This window comes from Crinia signifera, chromosome 6, assembly GCF_055691185.1.
Source record: "Crinia signifera chromosome 6, ASM5569118v1, whole genome shotgun sequence".
Lineage (NCBI taxonomy): Eukaryota > Metazoa > Chordata > Amphibia > Anura > Myobatrachidae > Crinia > Crinia signifera.
Genome location: NC_139222.1, coordinates 157,380,924 through 157,395,556, shown reverse-complemented (window position 1 = coordinate 157,395,556; position 14,633 = coordinate 157,380,924). Strand labels below are relative to the sequence as shown.

At 41.7% G+C, this 14,633-nt stretch overlaps 1 protein-coding gene across 12 annotated transcripts in view; it reads right to left on the bottom strand.

Moving 5' to 3' along the window:
• The window catches only part of PTPRT (protein tyrosine phosphatase receptor type T), a 281,209-nt gene that overhangs the window by 115,333 nt on the left and 151,243 nt on the right, over positions 1-14,633 (bottom strand). For all 12 annotated transcript variants that reach the window (XM_083147730.1, XM_083147733.1, XM_083147726.1 and 9 more), the window contains exons 2-3: positions 9,706-9,831; positions 9,200-9,465 (exon numbers count right to left, since the gene is read on the bottom strand). In XM_083147730.1, the coding sequence (XP_083003856.1) occupies positions 9,200-9,465; positions 9,706-9,831 (392 nt within the window). The remainder of the gene's footprint in view (positions 1-9,199; positions 9,466-9,705; positions 9,832-14,633) is intronic.

Sequence of the window (14,633 nt, the reverse complement as noted above, 5' to 3'; positions counted from 1 at the left end):
GCCTTAAATGAAAGATAACAGTAGAACAATAGCAGTAGTGGCATGTTAGGATTGAGAGGATATATATGTGTAATTAGTATATGGAAATCTAAAGCGGAGGGGTAAGTGAAGCTAAGTTTGAGAGTGGTACCAGGTTAAGATCTATTGGGGTCATTACTGGCAGGAAGAGGGGCTGGATGAAGGTGTAAAGAAGTTAGTACACGGGAAAAGACAAGGGGGGAGATTCTCTAAGCGAAAAATGCGGTAAAAACCCAGTTATTGGGGTTTTTTACCGCATTTTGGGATGCTGTAAGCATCTCCACCGGGTTACCGCGGCGGGGGCATCGCCAGAAAAATCTGGCGATGCCCCATAGAAGCCAATGGGCTTCTACCGCAACCCTCCACCGCCCCGCGCCGACCCCCCGCCGCCCCGCACCGCCCCCACACCTGTGTCCGGGCAGCACAGAGCTGTGCTGCCCGGACCTGTGACCTCCTCCCTGCACTGATCCTCTTCCGGGTGCAGGGAGGAGGAGAGCCCGGCGCAGCAGCAGCAGTGCTGGGTGTGTGAGGGAGGGGGAGCCGCTGGGACCTGCTGGGACCCGGCAACTCTCACCACAAAGAACAGCTCTTAACGCAGGAGCTGTCCTTTGCCTTAATTATCGCATATGTTACAACATATGCGATAATTATAAATGCGATGGGCGGCGAAGGGGGGGCGGAGATTCTTAGAGAATCTCCCCCAAGATGATTTACAATAATTTATGGTAGAAGAGTTTTAACAAAACCTTTAATTGTAGCAAAAATATCTGAGAGCCTTTGAAAACAAGGGGTAGATCACTGGTGTAAAAACTAAATATATTGGGGAAAATTTACTAAGATGTGTATTCTACTTCACATTTGATGTTGCTATGGGCAACCACATCAGAATCTACTTCTTATTTATTAAGCACCCTTTAGAAAAGTGGTTCTCAACCTCAGTCTTCAAGGACCCCCAACAGCTCACATTTTCCAGGTCTCCACACAGAATTGCAAGTGAAGAAATTATCTCCAACTGTGGATCTTTTAAAATGTGTCAGTGAATAATGAGTGCATCTGTGCACCTGCTGGGTGACCTGGAAAACGTGCACTCTTAGGGGTCCTTAAGGACCGAGGTTGAGGACCACTGCTCTAGAATATAGTAGACAGGATCTGATTGGTGGCCCATAGCAACATCACATGTGAAGTAGAATACACATCTTAGTGAATTTCCCCGATTATGTAGGATAACCAAGGTTTGGCTAGAGCTGAGGAACTCATAGAACCCTAGACAAGGACGCTTGGTAAGCTGTGATATTCAGTTTACCGAGGGAACCCTAATCAGGCCCGTGGTGTGGAAGTTTAGTTGTCATTGTACTTTGTTTTATTATTTTTTAAATAAAGTAATGTGTTTACTTTATTAGCAATTAGTGCATTTGTGTATGCAGCGCTAGGGGTTATTTAATAATAAAGCTCTGTCAGCATATTTGACCTTTTATTCTATATTTGAGCACAGGGATTTGGGGCATAATACTATTTATTTACTTGGGAAATGTTACCATAGATACAAATGTGCAATAATCCATAACAGCCAATCAGTCATTTCCTTTCATTGTCTATTTCCATTAGATTCATCAGAACTAATGAATAATTAGTTAACTTGCTAATGGTGCTGCACATTTGCACTTGTTAGTAAAGCCCCAAAGGACAGTCTATGTCGGACAAAACACTACAAATTACCCAAGAGCCACAATGATAATCTGCATCTGTTTATACATGATGGAACATGGTAGATTACTTATTATTATATTGTGTACTAGTAACAGATAAAACACTGTAAATAACAGAATAGTTATCTGAGTCATAAGGGAAGATGTATTAAGCCTTGGAGAGATTTAAAGTGCTAACCAATCAGCCATTTTGCCATTTTACAAGCTGTTTTTAAAAATGAAGGTTCATTTGTTGGTACTTTGGAGGTGATTCAGATCGGCTTGGTCTCCCGGCCGATGGTGGGGGTCTGCGCATGGGTGATTATGAACTCCTCCGGAAAGCATCACACTCGCAAAGGCGTTTGTTCTGTGAGGGGAGGGAAGGGGGAGGGAAGGGGGAGGGAATGGGGCGGGCAGGGGGCTGGAGTAGGCTTGCTACATCTCCCCATAAATGTAATGTTCATCTTATTACACATGATGGTGCATAGGAGCTGATATGGCAGTGACTTTTATCATACGCGGCCAATCAGTTCCCAACTGTCATTTTTTAATTACATGACAGGCCCTTTAAAACTCATTGCATATTGGCATCGGATTTGAAAGACTGTAGAAATAGACTGTGTAACAAGGGCCATGATGCAGCCACCGATATCGTATCGATAACAGCAGCCACAGAATCACACTGTGTGTATACATTCATATTACTATGTATTGGGTTTTCAATGACATTGATTTCACAGAATTCCATACCTCAATGCCTTTTTTTGGTTTCCCAATGACATAGCTGCATATACTCAGGTCTGAATAAACACTCACTGAGGTGTTTTTTAATGGTTGAGGTAGGGACAGAACGCAGGGGACCGCCCAGCATTTTATGGGCGTGACCACAACAATGGCGGGCACACTCATGGAAACTCTGTGCATACGCAGGCGTGCCCATGCATCCTCAGGGCAAGTGGCTGAAGTCGTATGAAGTCAGTGTTCACCCCCAACAGACTTACTTTTCAGAGTGAAGGCTAGTGAAATCATTCGATGGAAAGCGACCATCAAATGATTTTTTCTCCTTGCAGCCACATGCGTGGGGATGTGTTAGCGTACACATACACTCGCATGCTAGTGTGGGGATTCCATAAGCGCACAGGGGGGGGGGGGAGCAATGCGTTTCATGGGGCGGAGTTTACCTGCTTTCTAGGCAGCGAATATACGCAGTCTGAATCAGGCCCCATATGTGGCATCTTGGTATTGGAGCCGCATGTGAAATGACTACATAATGGCATCTCATATTTGCTAGTTTGAGGAAAACCTCTGCAAGACTGATAAATCAGGCAACTGTTGCTTACTTGCAGTATGAAATCTCATTTCAGAATGTTTAGCTCACAGTCAAATTGAATGAAATAATAAATATGAAATAAATAGGATTGTTATTAGATTGTACTTTGTAGGAAGAGATTGCTGCTCTCTACTGGTTTTTTTTTTGTTGCTTATTGGTCCTCCATGAATGATTGGATTTATTGTTTCCAACAAAAAGGTTGTCAGACACAGATTTAAAATCATCTATTGCCATTAACTCCAATTATGCAAATAAGAGGCTTTTATTACCAAACTGTTATTTAAATATACTTTTGTTACAAATGTATGTAACTGATATTACTATTATCATTTAGTATGTAAATCTCATTTGCTGGTCCTTTGCAGTGTGCTGGGGGAGCTTGTTTTGTTTTTTCTTGTCTAGATTAGCTCCCCCCTTTTGTGCACCAATGATATGGCAATACTTTGATTGAGTAAAGCCCCCTATCCACTATGCAGATATATCTGCAGTTACAAATCTCTTCAGATTTCACTTGAATTCTCCCAGATATCTGATCTGACCCTGGGCTAATTTTTCACCTTTACACTTCAGATACATCTGGTCAGACCTATGATAGAGCCCTGACAGCTTCAGATCAGATGGATTTTAGGATTTTTTCATCAGATGGATCGGAGACTCAAGCCCTGTACACATGCATCGATTTTTCCTGATTCTCGATTTGATTTTGCTTATAGAAGCAAAATGGAATCGAAACCTAAACGAAATCGAATGGTTTTTGTGTCACTCGATCTACATTCGATTCGATGCGCGCTCCCGTTTTCACAAAATCGAACAGAAAAATCTACTGTGCAGCCAAGATATCGAATTCTATCTAGCAAATCGAATGTGTACAATGTACCATGAATGTATATCGAATTCGATATCTAATGCAAAAGTACAGATCTAATGCCAAATCGAATGGAAACATCTAATGCCAGATCTACATGCAAAAGTACAGATCTAATGCCAAATCGAATGGAAAGATCTAATGCCAGATCTACGTAATAGAAAATCCAATCTAACATTGAATCAAAAGCAAATTGATGTGTGTGTACAGGGCTTCAGTTGCACATCTGATCTGCGGAACCTCAGATTTGGCCTTTTTTGATGAGATCGGTCTGTCAGATTCATCTGAATCAGTCATGCCAAATCTGACTAATAGATGGGGCCTTAACTTCCATTCTGTGTGTCTTTGTTCTGAGAGGCAGCAATGGGATCAGTAGGGGTATATGCTCATCCTAAAGGCTATATCCTAAAGGCTATATTGGAGGATCCATGTAATTTATCTCTTTATTTAGAAATATATATGCAAATGTATGGCCAAAGGTTGGTGCTGTTATCATGTAGTATAAGATCTCCAGAGAATACTGTATATGCTTTGCTATGGCTGCCTGGGGGCCTTACATACATACATATGCATGTATAGTAACTGAGATCTCTGCATTACTTACTATTATTACTATTATTATTTATTAACAGTTTCTGATATTGCGCACACATATTCCATAGCGCTTTACAGAGAATATTGAACATTCACATCAGTCCCTGCCCCAGTGGAGTTTACAATCTAAATTCCCTACCACATTTACACGCACACACAGACACACACAGACATGCTAGGGCTAATTTTGTTGGGAATAACCTATCAGCATATTTTTGGATTGTGGGAGGAAACTGGAGTACCCGGAGGAAACCCACGCAAGTAAGGTGAGAATATAGAAACTACACACAGTTAGGGCCATGATGGGAATCGAACCCATGACCTCAGTGCTATGAGGCAGTAATGCTAACCATTACACCGTCCGTACTGCCCATCTGTTACTATTGTCCTCACTGTAGGATGTACATTTTATTTGCCGGTTCTTTGCAGTGTGCTTGGGGAATGTGTCTGGATTAGTCCCTGCCATGGATGTTTCTATAAAGGGAAGGGCCCACACCACACACACTGCGCCCATATTTTAATATTCACCACTCTGGAGTCCCTTCTCGGTGCTGCAATCGAGGTAAACTTTACTGCCAATATGGCCACTGCGCAAGCTCAGTGCTTAATTTAGTGCCATGTTTCCTGAGGTTTTCCAGAGTGTACGGCCCACCTGAAGTCTGCACACAGGCCTCCTCCTCTGTTAAAGCGCCCCTGATCCCTCCCGTACCTGCATCTTTGATGACCTATACATTTTGCAATTACAATGCAAAGGATATATTTCCTTTCCGAGTCCTTGATTTGGTTAAAGACACTTTCTAATTAAGGGGTGAAACTAATCATATTGCAGACTTGCAGTTGTATTATAATAGGCAACACACCACAAGACTACAAGCCCCACTGTGTACTGTGCCTCTCATCTATTGCAGTATCATTATCTATTGAGGGTATGTATGGGTGATAAGGTACACGTCAACAGGAGAAGTGAGGGAAGGCTAACACTAGATCATATTAATAATGCATGACGTAGGCCATGAGTTTAGAAGCCTGCACACTACAGAACACACAGGTGATTTTCCTGAGCTACTGTATGTGACAGACATCCAATTAGAAAATGTTTTATGGAGACCATTTAAATTGTGAAAGATATGTATATTGTGGGACCTACAGAATTTTACCACCGTTGCAATATATGCAGACACTGATGTTTCATTGGCTTTGCCATACAAAATAAAATATCTACTGTACTGTACATTTTAAAGGCCAACTAAAAATAGTTAAAGCATTTCCTATGCAATAGTAATTGTGCTGGTGCATTTGTCAGAAACACAAACTATAAGATTTAGTACTGTGTAAATGCCAATGTTCACTGTAAAAAGAACAGAGAGCAAATTACACAAATTGTCAGCAAATATCAGGATAGTGTCTGTATTAATCTGGGATGGTAGCTAAAGGGATTATCTTTCCCTGCATATTGTGCATTATGTGCCCGATTCTTGGCAAGTGTCTGAAAATATGACAATAAACTGGTATATAATATAATCAATAGAGCTGCCACCACACCATGCAGTGTAAGGGACAGAGCAAAGATGCTGCACATGCCTAGTGTACGAGCTTCTTCTACCACATTTACTGTATGTGTGGATCTGAACTCTCAAACATTGCAATGGAGAGCAGCTGCCAGGAGAAAGAGACAGGAGCCTTTCCATGAGGTGAGAGATTGTGATCTTAGAATGAGCAGTACTGGTTATATTATGTTTGTGTATTTATTTATTATGATGTGTTTAACCCCTTCCCGACATTGCCTTTTATGGTAATTTTTTTTTTTTTCCTCCTTGCGTTCAAATAAGCGTAACTTTTTTAATTTTCCGGCTATATAGACACATGAGGGCTTATTTTTTGCGGGACAAGTTGTACTTTGTAATGGTACCATTTACTATACCGTATAATATTCTGGGGAATCAGGAAATAATTCAATGTGGGGTAAAAAAAAACGCCATTCCACAATTTTGCGCTGGTTACGGTTTTTTTGAAGTTCATATTTCGTTTAAAATGATGGGTTATCTTTATTCTATGGGTCGTTACGATTCCGGTGATACCAAACTTATATAGTTTTCGTTACATTTTACCACTAAAAAAAAAAATAGAAAATGTTACGGTTTTTCGAATTTGCGTCGCGTCGCCATGTTCTGCGGCTTATAACTTTTTTATTTTTCCACCTACGGACCTGGGTGAGGGCTCATTTTTTGCGGGCTGAAGTGTACTTTTTAATTAATACCATTATGGGATATGGGCGACTTTCTGATCTCTTTTAGCTATTTTTTTTTGGGTAGGCGATGCGACCAAAAAACGTAGTTTTGGCGTTGGGGATTATTTTCCGTTTACGCCTTTAACCGTGCGGGATAACTAATGTTATATTTTAATAGATCGGACTTTTAGGAACGCGGCGATACCAAATATGTTTATTTTTTTTATTTTTTATTTATTTTTATTTGGGAAATGGGGAAAGGGGGGTGATTTGAACTTTTAATATTTTTTTATTTTTTTTTTATTTTTAGGATATGATAGGTATGCAGACACGGCCAGCACAGGGGTCTACATTAGACCCCTGGCTACCATGGCAACCGATCGGCACCCTCCGATCTCGCTGCGGGGGGCCCCGATCGGCGCCGGAGGGGGGCGCCCCCCCTCCGATCAGCTATTTAAGCACTGCGGTCGCTTTGCCCGCGGTGCTTAAAGGGTTAAACGGCCACGATCGGCGAACTCGCCGCTCGTGGCCGTGAGAGCAGGGACCTGGCTGTAATATACAGCCATTACCTGCTCTCTTTCAAGCCAGCTCACTCCGTGAGCTGGCTTGATTCCCCCGCAACCGACATATGACGTAAATGTACGTCATATGTCGGGAAGGGGTTAATATTTTCCTGACCACTTATTTTATTGAAATGTTTAAAACAGCCTATACTATAGTCCAGTGGTCTCCAACCTTTTCGGGCCATGAGCTACTCGCGACAAAATAAAACACCTAAAGAGCTACTAAAATAAAAAAAATTAAAAAAATTGCATAACAACCAAAAAATGCCCTTTACACATTATGCCACACACTGTAATGCCCCTGACACATTATGCCACACACCGCAATGCCCCAGACACAATGCCAAAAATGCTAGGTATGCCCCCACAGTGCCAAAAACAGTTATGCCCCCATGTGGCCAGGTATGCCCCCAAAGCACCAGGTATGCCCCCACAGGGCCAGGTATGCCCCCACATCACCAGGTATGCTCCCATGGGGCCAGGTATGCCCCCACAGCGCTAATTATGCACCCACAGTGCCAAGTATGCCCCCACAGTGCCAGGTAGTGCCAGGTATGCCCTCAGTGTCTGGTATGCCCCCACAGTGTCAGGTATGCCCCCACAGTGTCAGGTATGACCCCAGTGTCAGGTATGCCCCCACAGTGCCAGGTATGCCCCCACATTGCCTTAAAAAATAATTCCCCCAATGTGCCATAATTGCCCAGCAGCAGCACAACTCACCGTTGTTGCTGCTGCCAGGGAGCGGAGAGTACGGTGTCCCTGGAGTCCTCCGCTGCCACTGCTTCCCTGAGGGGAGGAGAGCACAGCACATTGCGCGTCTCTCCTTCCCCTCATGACACTGTGACTGGGCTGTCAGCCAATCAGAGTTCCTGGGCCGGCAGCCAATCAGGAGCTGGCCCGGGAGCTCTGACTGGCTGACAGCCCAGTCACAGTGACATGAGTGGAAGGAGAGACGCGCAATATGCTCTCCTCCCCTCAGGATGGAAGCAGCGGCGGCGAATGGAGGGAGGGACGGCCGGCGCCGGCGGATGGAGGGGCGGGCGTGCGAGCAGGAGGGTGGCTGCAAAGTGGTTGAGCCACCTGGATCACCACCGTGAGCTACTAGTAGCTTGCAAGCGATGGGTTGGCGACTACTGCTATAGACCATCTGTAATGTTAAATATTAATATTTCATACAGTATCCATTGTATAAAAAGACCAATTATTACGGCTGTTACCATTCCCCCAGATTCCCGTTCTTACTCCAATGCAGATTTTTGGATTTTGTATTACATTTGGAAACCCCCCTTTAAAAATCCTTCGTTTGCCACTGAAACTGATATAGAGAAAGCTAGTCTTCCCTGTCAGTATGCAGGGTGATTGACACGTGGGGTGGCGTGGGGAGCCTTTACCTGCTTGCTGGGCTCCAAAAAACTTGTTGCCCATTGAGCAGGTTTGAAATGGGCCCTATGTCCTGTATGGCATTTCTTTTGAAGCTAATTGCAGTAAAATATATATTTTATAATTATTTATGTACAGATAAGCCAATCTACTGTATTTGGCGTATATATACAGCATGTGGTAAAATACGGCATATTAGTACTGAGCCTGATATCCTGTCATATGTTTAATATTTTTCTTGAAAGAATTTAGTATAGATAAAGCAATCCATGGCCGGATCTCGCGGCCACGCCCCCTTTTTAGCGTACGGCAGGTGGGACATTGAATCCCGCCTGCTGATTCTTCATCGAGCCGGCCGAGCACGGGACAGGATCACGGCAGCCCGACGGACAGTCGTGATCCAGGATTGAATACCCCCTATAATACCAAGTGATAGGTGTATAAGGGATGTATTTCTTCTCTATTTCAGTTAATAACAGGTCTTGGGTTTCTTATGTGGAATTATATTAAGCATGCACGTTGTCAGTACATAGTTACCTGGTAAGAATTGGGCCAGAAGGTGCTGATTGCCAGTTCAGCTCGAACCCATCCTTCTGTCACCACACCTGATACATTCCATACCGGGTTTCCTTGTGGTCCCCCGTTCACCTTCACATAAACATTCAGGGTCCCAGGATTGGTGCGGCCAGACAAGTGGTAATGGAAGTCGATACAGTGAGTGTCATTCTCCTTAAGCACGGGGAGTAGAAGATGAGCTTTCTGTCCGGTGGCAAAGCCTGAGCTGTTTACCAGCATGAATGACCCTGGGTGGTACATTGAAGTGTAAATGAGACATCACAGAGAATATAGCAGGGCAAGAAACATGATGTAGATCAGATACTGGTTTTAAGATTTAGATGAGAGACAGAAACAAGATTACAGGAAGGACAGTAATGAATACAGTATGGACAGAATAGAAGGAAGTGGATATAGAACATATTGTAGGATGGCATTGAGGAAACAGACATACAGTATCATATTGCAATTGGCATGTTAATTTTCACCTGTTGGTACAGTAGTATCAAGTGGGGGCCTCTCCCATGTGTTCACCTGTTCCCATGTAAATCCAGTTGTACCCAAGGCCACACTGTACCCGCAGCTGTTATAATGTTCTTCAAAGGTGCAGCCACCTAAAACAGAAAAAGTGACAGCCTTGGTAAATGGTTTTATGCAATACAATTCAATGCAAAAATTAAATTGCAGACAGCCTTAGTTCTCTTCTAAGAACACCTTTATTTGAATAAAACTATATTCAAACCGGCTGATACATATTAACACAACATAGAAATAGCACAGAGGGCATCAATAATATCTTTTAAACAAACTGTTGTCATATGAGAGCACACCTAGGAATGATAATTCAATACTCACCCCCACTCCCCCTGAATTACGCTTTCCCCACCAGCCACCAGCACCCAATCTCAGCCACCCATAACAGTGGTCTGAGTGGAACCCGATGGCATGATTCACGATGAATCACAACATTATATCCCCTCCCTACACTATATAGTGCCCGCTTTTTCAGCACTGTGTGGCGAAGGTGGAGCCATGATGACACAAACTTGGTGCCCTGACCATGGACAGCTCATTTACATCAGCCATGCCCCTACGCACTTACCACACTGCATCTATGCACCTACCACCACCTTTCCAGTGGACGGGGCAACGAAGTAGTTAAGTATGCTCCCACTGTTGCACTCTAACACAGTCTCAAGATTGTACAGGCTCAGTAGTCGCCTCAGTGGCCATATTGGTACAGGAAATAGAACTTCCCTGAAGGAAGAGCAGCAATGTGACAACTGCAATAATAGTAAAATAGTACAGATGCAGTAATATTAATGACCTCAGCAGAACACTGAGTCAGGCCAGTTACGGGAATTGGGGTGTGCGCATCTTCCCCACAAGGTAACATGGAACATTACAGCTTTATTTATTTATTAACAGTTTCTTATATAGTGCACACATATTCCGCAGCACTTTACAGAGAATATTTGAACCTTCACATCAGTCCCTGCCCCAGGAGAGCTTACAATCTATATTCCCTATCACATGTACACGCACACACATTCTTTATAGGGTTAATTTTGTTAGCGTCAATTAACCTACCAGTAAATCTTTGGATTTTGTGAGGAACCCAGAGTACCCGGAGGAAACCCATGCAAGCACGGGGAGAAAATACAAACTCTGCACAGTTAGAGCCATGGTGGTAATTGAACCCATGACCTCAGCGCTGTGAGGCAGTAATGCTAACCATTACACCATCTGTGCTCCTAGTGACCATGCAAATACATATTTCCTTTTTAGCCACTTGCATTTTCAAACAATTTCAAGCTACATATAAAACACATATAATAAAAACAATAATTTATCCTACAGCAAAACAAATGCAGATATATGGAAAGAGTCGGCAGCTCGGGATAGGACTTGTGCTGGCTGGTGATGAGCAGAGCAGTACAACAACGATGTGGGCAAAGTGTTAGATCTTTACTGCAACATAAGTATGAGCTTATATGTACGTGGCAAAATGATAATATCATCATTGACATAGTGTACACAGACAGTATGTAAAATATTGGGAATCATTTAATAAAGGTATGTAATGAATTTAGAAAGATGCGTCAGACAAACAGACTATTATTACAATCTAGAGCTTATAGCGTATTTTGGTATAAATAAGGTCTAAGCAAATCAGATTCTATCTATTATCTTCTAGAAAGTGCTAAATAAATAAGAAGTAGATTCTGATTGGTTGCCCATAGAAAAGCTCATCTTCAATAGAACTCCCATCTTACTAAAAAAAAAAAACAATGACTACGCTGGAACACAGTTATGCAGCTGTTCGTTGAACCTGGTAAACCAAGGGCAGGCCAGCCTGACACAAGGAACAAAATACAAAACAAAATATATTGTATGCCAATATTTAGCAATAGAATGTAATGTAATAACCCAACCAATGAAATAAATCACCCACAGTGTAGTAGATAACAGGGTCACTGAAGGGGATGGTCTCATACAGTGGACATCTATTGTCAATCCAGTTCCCTACTCTAGGATTGAAGAGATTGCAGTTATACTGTATTCAGGATCCCCTTATCATCATCATTTATGGAGTTAAGAATAAAACTGGAGCATGAAGTTGAAACAATAGCCACTCATCTGCAGTTGTACTGCAATATATAAAAGTTATTTCAACGTTTACTTAAAATTCCACTGCAGCATGCATTTAAAAAATACAAATGTTAGAACTATATCTGTTGTAAAATCCAGTCTCATAATTTGAAATAAAAAATAGAGTTTCTGGAGCCATTGAGAAAACTTGAAGGTTTTCAGGCAGTCATAGAGAAACCATTTACCTCACAAGATGATATCTTCCATGAGGCTTTTTTAGCATGCCGTATAAAAGTACTGTCTGGAACAGTCTTTCATCCAAATGAAATGCAGCCACATCAAATTTCAGTTTATTTTCACAGTCCCTAGAAATTTGACAATTGACCTGAGGGTATGAGCTAATATAATATATGCCGATTTAGCGAGTTGAGCATTGGTAAAGCACAGTATGTGCAGAGCTTGTGTTAGGCATTGTCTGCACAGTCTATGTGTCCAGGATTCCTCTTATTAAATAAGATGTAAAACTCAGTAAAAAGTTCCTTATTGAATTCTAGGTTGAACATATCTTGTGATTAGTAAGAAAGTTTTCTGTATATAACGCACTTTCTCCTGCAGCATAGTAGGGTCCATCATATCAGAAAACATTCTTACAGAGAACAAACTTCTGAGGCGGCTATGGAACTTCATTCACTGTTTGGATGGGTGGGCGGGATATTTAGATGAGCGTTATGGCAGTAATTAGAAGATGTAAAATAAGAAGCATTGTTCTACAGAGGACATCCTATTTATTTATTCTGCCTTTCAGTTTTAGTGGAAGTATTCTAAGATGCTCAGTAAGCCATCTCTTTCAATGTCTATTTCAAGATGTCTGAAACTCAGGTCTATTCTCAGCTATAGATTATTACCAATGTTGTATATTACCCTAAGGAATAAATTTCTACAAGTACATACACACTGGTTAGACTGATAGAATGCTTCTCCATCCATAATGACACTATACATGGATACAGACATGGAATGGAGTGGTGTTTCAGGTCTTTCTTTCCACTTCTATGGATACAGACATGGACATTTTTATTTGTTCTTTGTAGTAAACACAGTATTAAAGACGGCATTATAAGTACTGAACCCCAAAAAAATGGAACAAGGAATGTTTTTTTTAATGTGTGCATTTAGCATAGGGCAGGATGAACCTCCACAGTAACATTCATCCAGGGTGCTGTTGTTTAATGTGGAAGGAGACCACAGCCCTTACACTAATAGGTAGGAAGGAGACCACAGCCCTTACACTGATGGGTAGGGAGGAGACCACAGCCCTCACACCGATGGGTAGGGAGGAGACCACAGCTTGACATCTGTGGTGTTAGGAGGAGACCACAGCCTGACACCTGTGGTGTTGGGAGGAAACCACAGCCCTGACACTGATGTGTAGGGGAGATACCACAGCCCTGACACTGATATGTCGGGGATAGACCACAGCCTGACACCTACGGTGTTGGGAGGAGACCACAGCACAGACGCCTGTGGTGTACTGAGAAGACCACAGCCCTAACACTGATGTGTAGGGGAGAGACCACAGCCCTGACGCTGATGAGTAAGGAGTAGGCCACAGCCCTGACACAGATGATTACATAGTCAAGTTGTTCTCTATCATTTGGATCAGCAAATGAAATGCCAAGAGAGTGAATTATATCAAGAAATCTGAATATTCTACAAGGAATGGCTCAGTTATGTATTGTCATAGACTCTCTTTGTCGTTTTTCAAAACAAAAGAGAATAAAATTGTTCAAAAACTGAACCGATCTGCAATTTACATTTAAGTTGATTCATGCATCTGTATTATAAGCTACAAGGGATGTCCACTGATGAGGATTATCTTCCAGGTTTTCCTTCCTACACACTTAAAAATCTTAGCATTATCCGGTATTCACAAACATTATGTTTGTTCTTTGTCATACAAAACCTGTGATTTTCTCAATAACACTTCACATATATCATTATGCATTTTAACTGAGATACATTTAGTCTGTCTTTACACATACTGAATTGACTAATCACCAGCAACATTCATCCAGACATTTTCTCCATCTTCACAGCCACAATATAAAACTGTCTTCCCAAATAACTAATCAATCATTTTTATTCACATCAGACGATTTGTCCACGTTTAGAGGCAACTAAAATGAACAAAACTTACATTCATTTACAAAACACTTTTAATGAAGACAGGTACAATAGAAATTAATGACTAGATAGAGTATTTCTAAATGGCCCTTACTTTTATTTTACTAAGTGATGTTAATTATACTGAAAGAGTCAAAATGCACAGCAAGACCTCAACAAGAAATCTTATTACAGCATAGATAGAATTACACAGGATCATTTGCTCTGAATTCTCTCCCTAGTTGTTTTATCCCTGGGAATTCAGTTGTGTAAATGTTCTGATCATAGTTATCGAAACATTCGAAAAATGCTTCCCCATTTGTCAGGAGTAATAATGACCAATTGTAGCTATTGGCTTTGAGGTGCAGGTTGTAATAAATAACTGACTTGCTGCTTTGTGACAATAGATGGTTTTGCAACAAAGAGAAAACAGTTGGGACATGTAAAACATTGCAATGTCTTTAGTTTTTTATAGGTTTGTGTGTGTGATTGATTCAAAATAAAATTAGAGTGCATTGGAAATGATTACCAGCATTAGTGGCTCTAGAGGCGGGGCTGCAACACAGATCAAAATGCAAAGAGCCACAACAACTGCATGTAGACACTACTAAACACCAACATAGATCGATAGAATCTAAGTGTAAACAGGTCAGTACTATAT